The sequence below is a fragment of the Corvus cornix genome, chromosome 1A (genome assembly GCF_000738735.6).
Source record: "Corvus cornix cornix isolate S_Up_H32 chromosome 1A, ASM73873v5, whole genome shotgun sequence".
NCBI classification, from domain to species: domain Eukaryota; kingdom Metazoa; phylum Chordata; class Aves; order Passeriformes; family Corvidae; genus Corvus; species Corvus cornix.
Genome location: NC_047057.1, coordinates 55,850,984 through 55,868,016, shown reverse-complemented (window position 1 = coordinate 55,868,016; position 17,033 = coordinate 55,850,984). Strand labels below are relative to the sequence as shown.

At 45.0% G+C, this 17,033-nt stretch overlaps 1 protein-coding gene across 1 annotated transcript; it reads left to right on the top strand.

The window, feature by feature from the left end:
- Positions 1 to 281: 281 nt before the first annotated feature.
- On the top strand, positions 282 to 12,525 carry TRIM24 (tripartite motif containing 24). The gene is made up of 7 exons (XM_039571629.1): positions 282 to 425; positions 2,263 to 2,559; positions 3,819 to 4,034; positions 4,942 to 5,074; positions 6,109 to 6,183; positions 7,424 to 7,573; positions 8,637 to 12,525. Exons 3-7 carry the CDS (start codon positions 3,961 to 3,963, stop codon positions 8,844 to 8,846), a joined length of 642 nt encoding a protein of 213 aa, XP_039427563.1. The 5' UTR covers positions 282 to 425; positions 2,263 to 2,559; positions 3,819 to 3,960; the 3' UTR covers positions 8,847 to 12,525.
- The last annotated feature ends 4,508 nt before the right edge of the window (positions 12,526 to 17,033 follow it).

The following is a 17,033-nucleotide window of genomic DNA, read 5'->3' as shown; positions in this document are numbered from 1 at the left end:
TGGTTTCCAGTCATAGGGCTGGTGTGTTTCCCTTGCACTGGCTTCCCAAGAAGTCCAAGGGTATAATGAATTGTCCTGGAAAAGCCGATTTGGCATTTTGTTGGAATATCCGGGTGCAAAGTCTGCAATACCAGATTTTGCTGGGAAGAGTGATGAAAAGCTCCCTGTTTCTGGAAAGCATTGCACCAGAGTGTTGCAGCCATGGGAAATACTCACTGTCCTGTGTGTGGGACTTAAGAAGTCATTCCTGTCGGCTCAGCAATAACCACTGCCTTCTCCTCTTTCTGTTTCTAGAGGTACGGTCCCCTGAGGCAAGCAAACCTGGTTTGTACTTCTTCAGGGTAAAAACTCTTTGCTTTCCCAGTCCCCATCCTGCTGCCCATCCACTTTGAGAGCTGTGGGAAGAGAGCTGCCATTGAAGACAGGTAAAAAAGCTGTTCAGTTCCTCAGCCTTGTCCTGATCTATTGTTACCAGTCCTCCAGCATTGTTTGTTTGGGGGAGAGGGCTTGATACCAGTGAACAGTTGTCCATAACCTTACTCAATGTGTTGTTCCTTTGAATTCAGAGGAACTCGTTTGTTTGCAGATGGTCCCTTTTCCTAAAAAGACAGAACATCTATTTTTCTTAAAAAAAGAACCAACCCCAAGCCACCCAATTTCCCATGAGTAGTTTCCCAAGCCTGCCGGGAACAGGCAGTGGTTGCACCCTCAAGGCTGCTGTATGTGTTTCTGCGAGAGCTGCAGCTAACTCTGGGTTGTGATCACTGCTAACACATCCATGGAGCGAGAAGTATTGTGGGTGGTAAAATACCTCTGCATACTAGCTTCTGCAGTGCTGCTAGTTTGGTTTAGAGCATCAGCTTTGACTTTGTTATTAGCAGAAAAGGAGTGAATGAGGCGTTTGGGAATTTTTCTTGAAGACTTGTTAACAATTCTTTTAACACTAACTGGACCATAATTTGTGCAAAGAGGGGCCTGCCTAAGTAGTGGCAACCCAGTCTTCTATCTTTGCATTTATCTGAAGAGTTTGGCTTAGGAATAGTAAAGAAGGGGTGCCACCACTGCTGTGATGTTCTGAGAACGAGCCAACCCAGCCCACTAAAATCACAAACGTCGCAGGATTTCTCCCAGCACAAAGCTGCCAGCAACTAGGACTCAGGCTACCCTGGAGCCCCAGATGCCACCTCTGACCTGAGCCCAAGACACCGGGGGAATGAAGGTTTTTTCCCATGGAAAACAGCCACCGTTTGCATCCATATGCGTTTGCATATGGCCCAAACGGGGTGCCGCCTCCTAGAATCATGAACATGGCAGGATTTCTCCCAGGCCAAAGCTGCCAGCAGCTAGGACTCGGGCTGCCCTTAGAGGCCCAGATGCTACCTCTCACCTTACAGCAAGACAGTGGGGGAATGAGTTTTGTTTCCCCTGGAAAATGGCCACCATTCCTGTCCAGTCACTTGTGGCTGATGGTGGGGTACCACCTCCAAACTCACAAATGTCACAGGGTTTCTCCCAGACAGGACTCTGGCTGTGCTTAGAGGCCCAGACACCACCACCTCTGACCTTATTTCGAGACACTGTGGGGCTGTCTGTTGTGGAAAATGGCCTTTGTTCACATCCAGGCGCCTTCGGGCAAAAGCCCACCACAACGGGAGCTTTGATTTCCCAATTTTTGTAGTGAAGCAAGAGATGGAGGAGGAATCCCTGCCTTGGACTGTAATATTTACAGCTAGAACGATCTCCTTTCTCTTTGGAGCATATTTTGTATTTATGGGGACTAAAATAGTTTACTTGTATTCTGGTGTGAACTTTTTCAGGGAAAAACTAACAAGCTGAATAAAATGAAGAGGTGAAAATCAAAATGAAACTAGCCCTACTTCCAGTTAAATTAACTGGTGTGATCAGACTGCTTTTATGCATTTAAAACCTGGGAAGTCTAGAAATAACTTGCAGAGATGACATTGTCAGGTGCTGCTGGGAAGTGTTTCCAGTCATTGTGTGGGAATATCCAGAAGCAAGGTTGCTAGATTCTTGGGCCATCAGAGATTATTTTTTTATTAGTGGAGCAGTAAATAGCCTTTTGTAGCTAATTTCTTGTGTTCATTTGCCTGTGTTATAGTGTGGTAGTAATTTCTGCATGCACGTTGCAAGTTGTATGGCTGCTTGCATGTAAATCTCTTACTCAGGTCAGTTTGCATGTTGTTAAGGTCATGTAAATTCACATAAATATTGTAACCTGGCTTCCTTTGTTTCTTCCTGCAGTCCATACTCACTTCATTGCTGCTGGATACCAATCACAATTCCACTTTTGATGAAGCTGTGCTAAGAACAGATGCACCAGACAGCACAGATGACCAGCCAGGGGTACTGCAGGAGAACAGATTCACTGGGAAAACAGGATGGATGGGATCCTCCCACGCTGGGGAGGGTAGAAAAGAGGATGATCCCAATGAAGATTGGTGTGCTGTGTGTCAGAATGGAGGGAAGCTCCTTTGCTGTGAGAAGTGTCCCAAAGTATTTCCATCTGTGTCATGTCCCTACATTGATGAACTTTCCAAGGTAATTATGACCCCTTCAATTCCATCTAAAATTGTAGCAAAAGACATTAGACTTGTATTGTGAAAGCCCGGATAAGAAGTTTCAGTCTCAGAGAAAGAGCAGTGTCTTCTTTAAATATCAGCATAGTTCACTGGTGTAAAATATTTGGATAGCAACTTAGATTAGCCCATTGATCATCTCTGTGCTACTCTGAACAGACATACTTCTGGAACTATATCTTTCTTTTAAATGTCATTTGAAATGGCACATAAAAATGTTTCTCTTAGTTTTTGAAACTTCAGATTCCAGGGGTTTTCTTATTAAAACAATGCTATGTTACAGCTTTGTGCCATAAGGAAAACCCAGTAAGCTTACAGTAAGCACTTAAATCAATAAATACTCTTTCTGGCAAGGAAACAAAAAGTAATCTTGAAGCAGGTAGATAACTATGTATTACAAGACTTGGTTTCCATTAAAATTAAATATTCAAGAACAAGTCTTTAAAATGTCTCATTTTTACTGGATCATTCAGTGGATGATCTGAGGTAACGATGTCTGAGGGCAAGGGAGCCAAGCCAGCTTGGTGGCAGGTGTTCAGATCCATAGAGGTGCATGCTACTACAAGCGCACTGTGTTCCTGGGCTCCAGAGCACAGTTAGCTGAAGTTTCCTCCTGACTTCAGATGTATCAGGGTTTTGTTCTCATCTTTGTGGGGTTGCTTGCTTTTTTTTGTTTCCCAGCTGTAGGTCTGCCAACAAACTTTAGTCCCTCAGCATTAGTTCCTTCAAACACACAAAATAATGTTGTTATTATTATGGCAGCAGGGTCAGTCAGCTGCTTTCATGATTGCTTTTTGTTCCTGTTTCAGATGGATAGAGCAATGTCATAGGTTCATACACTCACAGGATGGTTTGGGTTGGAAGGGACCTTTAAAGGCCCTCTAATTTGAACCGCCCTGCAATGCTCAGGGACATCTTCAACTGGATCAGGTTGCTTGGAGCCCCATCCAACCTGGCCTTGAATTTCCAGGGCTGGGGCCTCTACCACCACTCCAGGCAACCTGTGCCAGTGTTTCACAACCCTCACAGTAAAAAACTTTTTCCTTTTATCTAGTCTGAATCTACCCTCTTTCAGTTTAAAACAATGTTCTCATATAGATTCGTAAGGCCTCTGCATCTTTTTTCCTTCACTCCAGCCTACCACATTCTTCCTGATTCTTGGATATTGTAATGCATCATTCCTCTATCTTTAATTTGTTTCTTGTTTTCTTGTATCATAAGATCTTCAGGTCATGGCCTGTATCAATTTTTGCATGTCTGCCACATCATTTCTGTAAGGCTCATCCAGGCACAGAGGTGACATTGTCATAAACCACCCTGTGAAGTTAAGAGAGTAGAAAGTAAAACTTCTTCTTGAAGCAAAATGCCCGTCATTCACCAGTGTATGCTGAAACTGGGAGATGGTGAAAATCTTTGGATCACTCTGAATAGGAAACAGTAAGATTTTATTTTTAAATTTTTGAAGTCTTCTGCCTTACTATTGAGATGAAATAAAGGGTGCTGCAGAAACCATTTCCCATTTATGGAGACGCTGTTATTAGAATGTACCTCTGAGCAAATACATGCAGTTGGATCTCATAACTGGTTATTGCTGGATTCTGTCTTCTGTGTGACGATTCAGCCCTCTGGTGGTTATCTGCAAGCATGCAAGTTTCTTTTTCTGTGGAGAACTATATGAAAAACATAGACTGTTCATAGTTTTTTAAAACTGAGAGGTTCATAAATTGTGTTCAACAATCAGTGGACATAGCTTGCAGAACTAATTATGTCATAGTCTTATGCTGACCTTTAAATCTCCAGGGTTGTCTTATATAAACTGGTAAAATCATGAACATCTGAAAGTTTTAGGGAGTGAAATATTTTCAGTTTTAAAAAAACTCTTGTCTGTGGTAATCTCTGTAGATTAGTAGTGTGCTGTAACAGATCAAGCTTGTAGAGAATACGTAGTTCTCACTATAATACTAATACTTTTCCTTCTGTTCAGCCCACATGATTCCTTTAGTCTCTCTGTAGTTATGGTTGTACAGGGCTCTTAAAAGTGCTTTCCTTAAATCCTGTGAGCTCAAGTGAAAAATTTCAGTACTGACAAAGGTAGAAATCATCTGTCTGTCTTTCTGTTAGGACACCATTAATGACACCAGTGCCACTAAAAGGAAACAAAGCTGTAGTAAAGCATTTTGGCCAGCTGTCTCAGCCTTTTGTAGTGTTTTAAAAATCACCACCAACAAAACAACAGAGATGCAGAGAAAACCCACCCCACAGATGAGGGACTTACCCAGAAATATGTGGAAAGCCTTCTGTCAAAGGTGTGCTCCCTCACACAAAGTCATTTTGTCTTCTGTAGTGGAGAGTGGATTTGTACATTCTGTCGGGATTTGTCCAAGCCAGAAGTTGAGCGTGACTGTGATAAACCTGCTCACGGCTCTGAAAAAAGAAAATTGGAAGACACCACGGGTTTGGCACCCATAGACCGTAGGGTAAGGATAAAATTGCTATTTAAACCTTTTAAACCGAAGCAGTTTTGAGCTGTGTTAGAAACTTTCATCAGTGTTTTACCTGATTTCAGTTGAGAACTTGTGTAAATACACCAAAATTAGTATTTTATGTGGGCTCTTAGTCTACATGTAGAACCATTTATGGCAGAGTACTAGGGAGAAGACTCTCAGGTTCACGATGTACGACACTGATAATGTGGGTGATTTTGATGAGATTTATTGCTAATACAGTACCTAAATATTGCCAATGCAGTGTATTATACCAGCAGGTCTAAAGGGCTGTAACATAAGCAGGTACAGCTGGAAACGTGCAGGTTTGCAGAAAGCACAATTGCAAAGCAGCAGAGCACCCACGGAGCTACTTTAGGATTTTATCTCCACATGTGGCTGGATCTTAGCCCTGTTACTCCCCTGTTCAAAACGGAGTGTTCCCATCTTCGGGCTGGATGTACCCTGCAGGTGTCCCATCCCTGCTGGGCTGGGATCCACCTGGAAGCTGCCCTGCAACCTCTGGAGATCAGTTTGCCCAGTTGGCCCAGTCTCCAGGAGCATTTTGTACCCTTTTGCAGGCTCATGTGTACCAAGATCAATCACAATCTTCACCATTCCCCCATCTCTGGAATGCATTGATTATGCAAGCATCCAGACAGCTCCTCCTGCAATTCCCACCTGGTGTTCTTATCTTAGGATAAATCACATCGCCCATCAAGAGCAGTGTGTGTGTTTGTGTGTGTGTGGAGGACAGACTGTCGAACCATTATTTACATGGCTCGATGGACATTTTGCATTAAATGTAAGTCCTTTAAAGATTCTGGTAAGGGATCAGCAAGCATAAAATCACACAAAAGTATTTCTAGAATCTCTCTCAAGGCTCAAGATCCAGTTTAATATATTTGTATACACAAAGAAAAAGGGGGAATACTAAGCATCTGTTCCATATCTTCTGTAGTTTGTGATTTTAGAATAAACCGTGTAGGATTCCTGAATTACTTGGGTCTCTATTTGTCTTGACACAGAAGTGTGAAAGACTGCTGCTGTACCTCTACTGCCATGAAATGAGTCCTGCCTTTCAAGATCCAGTTCCTCCCACAGTACGTACCTCACTTCTTCCCATTTTATGTTAGCAGCATATTTGCCATGTTTCTAATGGCATTCCAAACTCCATTATCAGAAGTCAAACTCCACAGATATTGAATACATTAAACATGTTTAATTTTATTAAAACTCCGTGAAGGGGGGAAGTTAAAAGTTGAAGCACTGGGTTGGCAGGGGATTTACAAGTAAAATTCCCCAATAGCTGATTTTACTTAATACTTCAGAAATAGTTACAGAAAATAAGTTCTAACACTGCTAACTTCATATCCTGAGTGATATCACTGAGAAGGTGAATTAGGATGTTTTTGGGGGTTTTAAACATTACCTGATTTTGAGGACTGGGGTACTCCATAGTACTGATACGATATAGAATTTCTTATTGTTAGCTTGAAATTTGTTAGTTCAAAATGGTACACAGTACCTGGGTGCATTAGAAGTCCAAGGACACACAGAGCTACCACCATGATCAGATGAAAGATGTTCTTCAAACAAGTCAGTGGCGAAGGACAATTAAATGGGGAAAGAGTTCATCCAAAAGTAGTATGTTCCTATGCAGCCTTTATTCCATTTAAATAAGAATTCTGAAGAACATTCCACAGGGTTTAATAATAAGAAATGGCACAAGAGATTCATTGATTAACCATATGATGGCCATGTCTTACTAAATTCAGGTATGAAAAATGTGAATTTAGTTAGGAGAAAGTAGGAAAAAAATATAAATTAAAATTTAAATTAGAAAAAAAAAATACTACCACTGGTTTTCTTCTTACTTACTTTCTTATTCTTTCTAAAGAAGAAAAATCTTAACCCTACAGCCACAGTTTGAGTATCAAAACCGTTGATATCTCTGAAATTTGCCACCATTTCAAAGGACTTATTTCATATGGTGGTCTTGAGAATGAAACTTAATAGATAGCTTATTTGACTACACGTGAAAACAGTGTCCACACCAAGTCATTGGCTCTATTATATGTAGTCCATGGAGGTGGAGGGTTTATGTTTCTCTATGATTTTAAAACAGGCATTGGAAGGAGTATATTTTAGTCACCAAATTGTCATAGATCACTGTTATTCCAGAAGCTGTCTGCATGTTAAAAACCACAATTCTTATATGTTTGCGCTATACTTTGAAGATGAGACTAAACCTTGCCCACTCCCTCAAATCTAAAGGCTTATAAAACAATAAATTATGAACATGATTACATTTGGGAGGGTTGGTTTTTTTTCTCCACTAAGGTCCCTGATTACTACAAAATAATCAAAAAGCCTATGGGTTTGTCAACCATCAAGGAAAGACTTGAAGTGACCAATTCATTCTACACAAAGCCAGAAGATTTTGTGGCTGATTTCAGACTGATTTTCCAAAACTGTGCTGAATTTAATGAGGTTAGAAAAGTAGATACTTTATCAAGTTTTGTTGGTTTAGTTGCTTTCAGGAAAACTGTAATGGGGGTAGAACTTCCAACACAAGAATTTATTGTATTAAACTTGTTTTGATGATGAGACTGAGGTGAAATCATCGATCAGATTTGACACTGCTGTGGTCTGAGATGACTCTGCAGTGGAGATCTTTCCATGGAGGGGAGGAGGATGGTAACAAACATAGCTGAATGGCAGGACAGCAGGTGAAGAAAAGGACAGTTTTTTATCATGCAGGTTAATGGTGGGCATTATGATTTAAAAATTGGTTTCGTCCTCCTTGTCTCAGATCTTAAATTCAGTGGGATTTTCATTCTGGGAGCTCTGTACTCACCCTTATGATTTCAAGCTGCATGTTGAGTGATTATTATCCCCTACTGCACATAAGGGAACACGTGGTGAAATAGGGATGCAGGTTCTGAGTGGACCACAAAATGAGAGAGAATTACAGTGGAATAAAGGCTTCTCCAAGTGGCCTCCATGGGGTTCTCATCCAGTCATCCTTGATAGCCAGGAGTTATTCCCACCACAGTGATCTCCACTTCAGGAAACTAAAAGCTCTGGTGGCTGTGGATGACTTTAGGACTGCCTAGTCTTCTACATTATAGTCATTGTCTACTGAGTAATATTTTCACTGTTACTAAAAAGATCTGTAAGCTAGAGAAGTTTCTAACACCCTGAGGACGTATCTATGTGTTTCACAGCGTAACACAACTTCTGTCCCCCTGCCCCCACCCCAGTCAGGATTTAAGAGTTCTTCTTAGAATCTCTTTACATAGCTTTCAGAACCCAGGCAGGGTGGCTTTTGTGAGTGGCTTCTGTGGTCACCTGTCAGAGAAAAAAATCATTGGGGGGTGTTGAAAGATCTGCCCTCGCTCTCTGTTCTGCAGACTTGTGCTCTTTGGGACCCTGTGTTCTGTAGCCATTCTTGCTGATTGATGTTTTCTTGTCGTTTGTACCTAAAAGTCCTAGTGTGACCTGAGTACAAAGCTATTTCATGATGCACTGATGATGTTAATTCACCCAACAGCCTGACTCAGAAGTGGCTGATGCCGGCATGAAACTCGAAGCCTACTTTGAAGATCTTCTAAGGAACCTTTATCCTGAGAGAAAGTTCCCTGTACAGCCAAGCAGCCAGAGTGAAAAAGAGAATCCAGAACTTACTGATGACTCAGATGATGACTTTGTACAGCCCCGGAAAAAACGCCTCAAAGGAGAAGACCGTCAGTTGCTTAAATGAGCCCCATGCGTTACGACAGGAAGTTTTTTTAAAACTGAGAATATTTATCACTGTTCTCACTGTTTTGACTTGTAGGTTTGTGAATATTTACTAGACTTTCTACCCCATCTGAAACACAAATCTAATGGAGATCAAGGCATGTGAAGAGCTTCTCTGAAGTTCAAACCTTTCATCTCTTTTGTGGATCAGCTCAGAAATTGCCATTTGTGTGGGGTGACAGCTGTTTAACTTTGCTTTGAAGAAGAAGTTTGTATAGAATTGAACCTCAAAACATGACATGGGTTCAACATGTGGCTGAGTTTGAAGAAAATGTGATCTCACCAGATTTTTAATTTTACCAAAGGCATGTGGCTGGCCATAATTTGATCTCTCTGTACTGCATTCAACACAAACCACGAAAAAAGATGGTGTAATGTTACTGTCCTGCAATACTGATTGGTATAATGAAAGTGTAGTTGCCCCCAAAGAAGTTACTGGGAATTTTAAAATGTAAGGGAGAGGGTATTAAAAATAACTGTAAAAAAAAGGAAGAAGAGGAATTTGTTTGAGAGTTTCTAATGGAGGAAGTAAAGGACAGAATACTTTGGTTTGCACCATTTTTCTCACCACCAGCAGGAAACAATGGTATTTCTGTACTATTTTGTTTAACAGGTGTCTCAAGTGTGATGATTGGAAAATCTTGAGTGGAAAAATGTTTGTTTGCAAAACCAGTCATTTTTGTGTATTTTTAAAGAGGGGAGAAAAAGCATCCTTTCTGTCCACAATCCCTTGTTCTTTTTCCGTATTTCTAAATCTGTCATTGTCAGAATGCAACCAGCATTCACCTGGGAATACACAAGTTTGAAGAGAAAGAAGGCTCTTCAGCCCTTCATCTATCCTGGTTAAGATCACCACAAAATGAGGATGAAGTACCTTATTTTGTTTGGTCTACTTTCCAGAAGCTCTGACAACAACATTAGGATTGCTTCTGCCCTCCGAGGCTGCAGAGTTAGAGCAGTACTTGTCTGTGGTTGCCCTAGCTATTGTTTTTTAGTCTTCATTTATGTCATCTTAAATGAAAACTCAGTGTTTGGGAGAGCAGACAGCCATTTGGATTAATTGAGCTCTGACTGTGCCAGAATTCTGCAGTTTGACTTGTGAAGAAAGTTGAGCGTACCCAGGCCTGCTTCTGCCTGGCTCTGTAGCCCTGGTGTGGTGCTGTGCATGGAAGAGACTGGATCCAAGTGCTGCTTGTGCCTCCTGCTGCGTGCGTGTGGAATGAGAAAAAGGCCTGGCTTTGCCTCTCACCCGATGAGATCGTGCCTGTCTTTGTCGTAGGGTGGCACTGCACACTAAAACAGAGTGGCCACTCCACAGGGGCCACAGGCCACCGGCGAACAGCCGCAGCACGCCAGCCCGGCGCCCCCGAGCTGCAACGTAGTTGCTGGGAGCCTCGAAATCCTCCTGCCTGCCAAAAGCCTGGCCCCAGCACGGTCTGCAGCCAAACCTCGGCGCTGAACATCACCTCGCACACCTGCCGGGGTGTGTTGGTTCAGCGCAGCCTGGTTTTATTAGTGGGGGCGGGGGAAGCCACGGGGCGGCTTCTGAGAGAAGCTGCTCGAAGCCTCGGCTATGTCCAGCAGGGCCAATCTCTGACAGCTCTGAAGATAGACGTGCTGCTGGCCCAATTAGAGAAGTTGGTAGTGCCTCTGTGATGACTTATTTAAGGCAGGGAAAAAAACTGCGCTCAGTTCTTCCGAGGCGCGGGGAGGTGCTGCGGCTGGGGCTATCCCGGCGCCGCAAGAGGCCCTGTGGGCAGCGCGGCCATGTAGCCGCCACCGTCTTAGCATGGCTTAGTTGCTTTTAGCCAGCTGTACTGCGAGCAGAAGGGCAGAGGCAGGGGCTTGTTCTTTGCAGCACTCTGCATAAAGAGAGGTGCTGAATGGTGCCAGGGCTGCGGCAGCTGGCACCGCCTGCATGGTGGCGGCGGGGCTGGTGGCGCAAGCATGGCGAGCAATTCCCCGACACGGAATCCAGACAAGAGCAAATTCTCAGCGCTGCAAACTCCTGCAGAAGTCTTTGAACTGGTGGAACTTGGTGACAATGCTACTTACGAGCAGGAATTTTTTCTTCCAAGTCAGAGAAAAGGAAAGGTGGAGACACGTGAGGAGAACCGACATGGTGGCACTGAAGTCAGCAAAGAAAGAGGGAGAGGAAGTGCTGCAAGCGCCGGAGCCGAAATTTTCTTCGGCGAGCTGTAGTAAAAGACTATGGGTAAGTAAGCTGTCCCCCCGCAGCTCCTTGAGTCCACGAGAGATGCAGGGGTTCACTTGCGTGACAGAGCAAGTGGACGCGAAGGGGAGCTATGAAAACCTTCACTCATGTAAATGAGTGACTCACGGGCAGCAGTTTTTCCTAGCCGGAGAAGAGGAGGAGGTGTTTAGCCTGTTTTGCCCGTGAGAAGGACTCCCATTTCAGCAGGTTGGGCGGGGCTGCTGCTTGTGAGAAGAGAACCAAGTTGGAGAAGTTCACAGAGAACTGTCTCCCATGGAGGGGGGACTCCACAGTACAGTGGAAGAAAGACCCTTCTTTCTCTGAATGAACAGAAGAAATCAGAAGTGACAAACAGATTAAAAACTGCATGTTTTCTCTCCCTGCGTTGTTAGTGGGAAAGAAGCAGGGGCTAGGAAGAAGAAAGTGTTCTAAAAGTCATCAGTGAGCAGTGTGGGGCCTCAGTCAGGGCCCTGTTCAGGGTGTGGTGGTCTTCTCTGCAGCCTTTGTCATAGAGTTTTGCTATAATAGGCAGAAGTTCTTCATGAAGATGTTTAAGTCATAAGCTATAACATTTCAGTCTCTTACAAGTGTAAGGTAAGGCAAGCGGCTTTGGTGTATGGTGTAAGAGACAATGTGCCACCAAAGCCTGGCCTGATACAAGAAGGGACTTTGAGTCACTGGGGAGGTGAGTGATTTTGCAGAGAATTTGGCAGCTGTGGGAGAGTAAGAGCCCACAGGCAGCAGGAGCAGGTGCTGGAGAGGTGGCCGAGTGGGCCCTCCCAGGAATTGGTTAGAAAGGCATCTCAGGTGTAGAAAAGATATGAAAGAAGGGATAAAGAAAAGGTAGAGGTACAGGCAAGGATAATGGCACCGTTTTTACAGCCCCTGATGGGAAAAAGTGCAGGGAGCCCCAGGACCAAAGGGAAGGGGGTGACCGCCAGGACAGCGACTGGGAAGGAATCAGTGTGCCATTTGTAAAAAAAACCAGTAGAAACTGATTGTTAAGGGTGTCAGGATCTGCTATCGTACTGGGGGCTCACCACACTGGAGCTCTTGCTGAAGCAAGAAGTGTGTTTCCTAGCAGACATGGGGACTTCTCTCTCTGATTGGAATTTTATGCCAAAGGGGGAACAATTGTTCAAATATTCTGATAAGTGGGAAAGATGAGCAGGTGCATTTTATTCAAGCACGATTGGTGGATGTGTGTGTGTGTATGCGAATTATTGCTGTGTGTTTTATCTTCATAGCTGCCTTTGGCCATTCCCTTCAGACGCATTGTACAGGGTTGGGAGAGGCCAGGAAGAATGAGGCTTGAACAGTGAGCAGGCTTGTGTCCACGGAGTTGTTTTATACTTTTTCTCTGTGTAATGAAAGTGTCTTGGGGTGATTTTATGATGTGTATCCCCTATCACTGCTCTATGCCCAGAAATTAATTTTGTGCTTTTCTGTGCCTTTAAACTGAGCCTGAGAGGGGGAAGAGGAAAAATACTGAGTGAGCTTTCCAAAGCAGTTGTTCAAGGACACACATACGTGCTCCTCGGCATCCTGCAGAGGTGAGAGGAGCAGGGGAAGCACCCTGCTTGCTTTCCAGCCAGCTTTCAGCTCCTCTTCTCCAGAGGGAGAGAGAGTTGAACTTTATTTTCCTGGGATTTCGGTTTTTCCCTTCTTCTCTTCTGGACTGTTTCAACATCAGAACACATCAGGAGAACTCTCCACCGAGGCCCCGGAGGTGGGCCTACATTGACCCAGCTCCGAGGCGGAGGCGAGAGACCACACCTACAGAAGGACTCTGAACTCCTCCCAGGTTTCTCTCCACAGCTCTGAGGAGGAGGAGGAGAAGGACCACACCTACAGAAGGACTCTGAAATCGTCCTACGTTTCTCTCCACAGCTCCGAGGTTTTATTATTCAGCATTATTATCCTTTTCCTGTGTGTTTGATAAATAAAGAGGTTTTTTATCTCTTTCATTTTTCTCCAAGGAAAGTTTCTTTTTGCCTGAACGGGGTGGGGAGGGTTGGTTGTAACCTGCCTGCTATCAGAGGATATTTTTGTCCACATTTGTCTGATCCCAAAGCCATCGCTTTGGGGTTTTTTAACCCAGTCTAAGGCTCTGTAGTGACTGTGTGCAGCAAAACTGAAGGGCTGCCATGAGCCAGGGGAGTTCTCTGGCTTGCTCAGATCCTGCTGCTGGGAGCCAGCTCCAAGAGAAGAAGATGAATGGAGGGACCAGGCTGGGACGGAAGCTGTGGAGAGTCTGCTTCACATCCCTGCCCCTGCCAGCCTGGTTCTGATGTGCTGCTGTGGGGTGCTGCAGGCTCTTCCCCCCTGAGAGCTGAGGGTGCAGACCCTCAGGGGTTGCTTGAGGTCACTGGAATTACTTGAGGTCATTGGTGTGTCTAGTAGGGGTTACTTGAGGTCATTTGGGGTCACTTGAGGTCATTTGGGGGTCACTTGAGGTCATTTGGGGGTCACTCAAGGTCATCTGGGGTCACTTAAGGTCATTTGGGATCACTTGAACCCATCTGGGGTTACTTGAGGTAATTTGGAATTGCTTGAGGTCATTTAGGGTCACTTGAGGTCATTTGGGGGTCACTCGAGGTCATTTAGAGTTACTTGAGTTCATTTGGAATCACTTGCAGTCATCTGAGGTTACTTGAGGTCATTTGCACTCCTTGATAGGGTCACTTGAGGTCATTTGGGGGTCACTCGAGGTCATTTGGGGGTCACTCAAGGTCATTTGGGGTTACTTGAGGTCATTTGGGGTTACTTGAGGTCATTTGGAATCACTTGCAGTCATCTGAGGTTACTTGAGGTCATTTGGACTCCTTGATGGGGTCACTTGAGGTCATTTGGGGGTCACTCAAGGTCATTTGGGGGTCACTCGAGGTCATTTGGGGTTACTTGAGTTCATTTGGGTTACTTGCGGTCATCTGAGGTTACTTGAGGGCATTGGAGTCCCTGATGGGGTCACTTGAGGTCATTTGGGGGTCACTTGAGGTCATTTGGGGGTCACTCAAGGTCATTTGGGGTTACTTGAGGTCATTTGGAATCATTTGTGGTCATTTGGGGTTACTTGAGGTCACTCGAGTCCCTGGTGGGGTCACTTGAGGTCATTTGGGGGTCAGTTGAGGTCATCTGGGGTTACTTCAGGTCATTTGGGCTCACTTGAGGTCATTTGGGGTTACTTGAGTTCATTTGGAATCACTTGCAGTCATCTGAGGTTACTTGAGGTCATTGGACTCCTTGATGGGGTCACTTGAGGTCATTTGGGGGTCACTCGAGGTCATTTGGGGGTCACTTGAGGTCATTTGGGGGTCACTCAAGGTCATTTGGGGTCACTTGAGGTCATTTGGGGTTACTTGAGGTCATTTGGAATCATTTGTGGTCATTTGGGGTTACTTGAGGTCACTTGAGTCCCTGATGGGGTCACTTGAGGTCATTTGGGGGTCACTCGAGGTCATTTGGGGGTCACTTGAGGTCATTTGAGGTCATTCAAGGTCATTTAGGGTTACTTGAGGTCATTTGGAATCATTTGCGGTCATTTGGGGTTACTTGAGGTCACTCGAGTCCCTGATGGAGTCACTTGAGGTCATTTGGGGGTCACTTGAGGTCATTTGGGGGTCACTCGAGGTCATTCGGGGTTACTCAAGGTCATTTAGGGTTACTTGAGATCATTTGGAATCACTTGTGGTCATCTGAGGTTACTTGAGGTCATTGGACTCCTTGATGGGGTCACTTGAGGTCATTTGGGGGTCACTCGAGGTCATTTGGGCTCACTTGAGATCATTTGGGGTTACTTGAGTTCATTGGAGCCCCTGATGGGGTCACCTGAGGTCATTTGGGGGTCACTCGAGGTCATTTGGGGTTACTTGAGTTCATTTGGAATCACTTGTGGTCCTCTGAGGTTACTTGAAGTCATTGGACTCCTTGATGGGGTCACTTGAGGTCATTTGGGGGTCACTCGAGGTCATTTGGGGTCACTCAAGGTCATTTGGGGTTACTTAAGGTCATTGGAGCCCCTGATGGGGTCACCTGAGGTCATTTGGGGGTCACTCGAGGTCATTTGGGGTTACTTGAGGTCATTTGGGGGTCACACAAGGTCATTGGGGGTCACTCGAGGTCATTTGGGGTTACTCAAGGTCATTTGGGGTTACTTGAGTTCATTTGGAATCACTTGCGGTCATCTGAGGTTACTTGAGGTCATTGGACTCCTTGATGGGGTCACTTGAGGTCATTTGGGGGTCACTCAAAGTCATTTGGGGGTCACTCGAGGTCATTTGGGGTTACTTGAGGTCATTTGGAATCATTTGCGGTCATTTGGGGTTACTTGAGGTCACTTGAGTCCCTGATGGGGTCACTTGAGGTCATTTGGGGGTCACTCAAGGTCATTTGGGGGTCACTTGAGGTCATTTGAGGTCATTCAAGGTCATTTAGGGTTACTTGAGGTCATTTGGAATCATTTGCGGTCATTTAGGGTTACTTGAGGTCATTGGACTCCTTGATGGGGTCACTTGAGGTCATTTGGGGGTCGCTCAAGGTCATTTGGGGGCCACTTGAGGTCATTTGGGGTTACTTAAGGTCATTGGAGCCCCTGATGGGGTCACCTGAGGTCATTTGGGGGTCACTCGAGGTCATTTGGGGTTACTTGAGGTCATTTGGGGGTCACACAAGGTCATTGGGGGTCACTCGAGGTCATTTGGGGTTACTCAAGGTCATTTGGGGTTACTTGAGTTCATTTGGAATCACTTGCGGTCATCTGAGGTTACTTGAGGTCATTGGAATCCTTGATGGGGTCACCTGAGGTCATTTGGGGGTCACTCGAGGTCATTTGGGGGTCACTTGAGGTCATTTGGGGTCACTCAAGGTCATTTGGGGGTCACTTGAGGTCATTTGGACTCCTTGATGGGGTCACTTGAGGTCATTTGGGGGTCACTCAAGGTCATTTGGGGTTACTTGCGGTCATTTGGGGTCACTTGAGGTCATTTGGAATCATTTGTGGTCATTTGGGGTTACTTGAGGTCACTCGAGTCCCTGATGGGGTCACTTGAGGTCATTTGGGGGTCACTTGAGGTCATTTGGGGGTCACTCAAGGTCATTTGGGGTTACTTGAGGTCATTTGGGGTCACTTGAGGTCATCTGGGGTTACTTCAGGTCATTTGGGGTTACTTGAGGTCATTTGGGCTCACTTGAGGTCATTTGGGGTTACTTGAGTTCATTGGAGCCCCTGATGGGGTCACCTGAGGTCATTTGGGGGGTCACTCGAGGTCATTTGGGGGTCACTTGAGGTCATTTGGAATCACTTGCGGTCATCTGAGGTTACTTGAGGTCACTCGAGTCCCTGATGGGGTCACTTGAGGTCATTTGGGGGTCACTCAAGGTCATTTGGGGGTTACTCGAGGTCATTTGGGGTTACTCAAGGTCATTTAGGGTTACTTGAGTTCATTTGGAATCACTTGCAGTCATCTGAGGTTACTTGAGGTTATTGGACTCCTTGATGGAGTCACTTGAGGTCATTTGGGGGTCACTCAAGGTCATTTGGGGTCACTCGAGGTCATTTGGGGTCACTCAAGGATATTTAGGGTTATTTGAGTTCATTTGGAATCACTTGTGGTCCTCTGAGGTTACTTGAGGTCATTGGACTCCTTGGTGGGGTCACTTGAGGTCATTTGGGGGTCACTCGAGGTCATTTGGGGGTCACTCGAGGTCATTTGGGGGTCACTCGAGGTCATTTGGGGTTACTTGAGTTCATTTGGAATCACTTGTGGTCCTCTGAGGTTACTTGAGGTCATTGGACTCCTTGATGGTGTCACCTGAGGTCATTTGGGGGTCACTCGAGTTCATTTGGGGGTCACTCGAGGTCATTTGGGGTTACTTGAGGTCATTTGGACTCCTTGATGGGGTTACTTGAGGTCATTTGGGGGTCACACAAGGTCA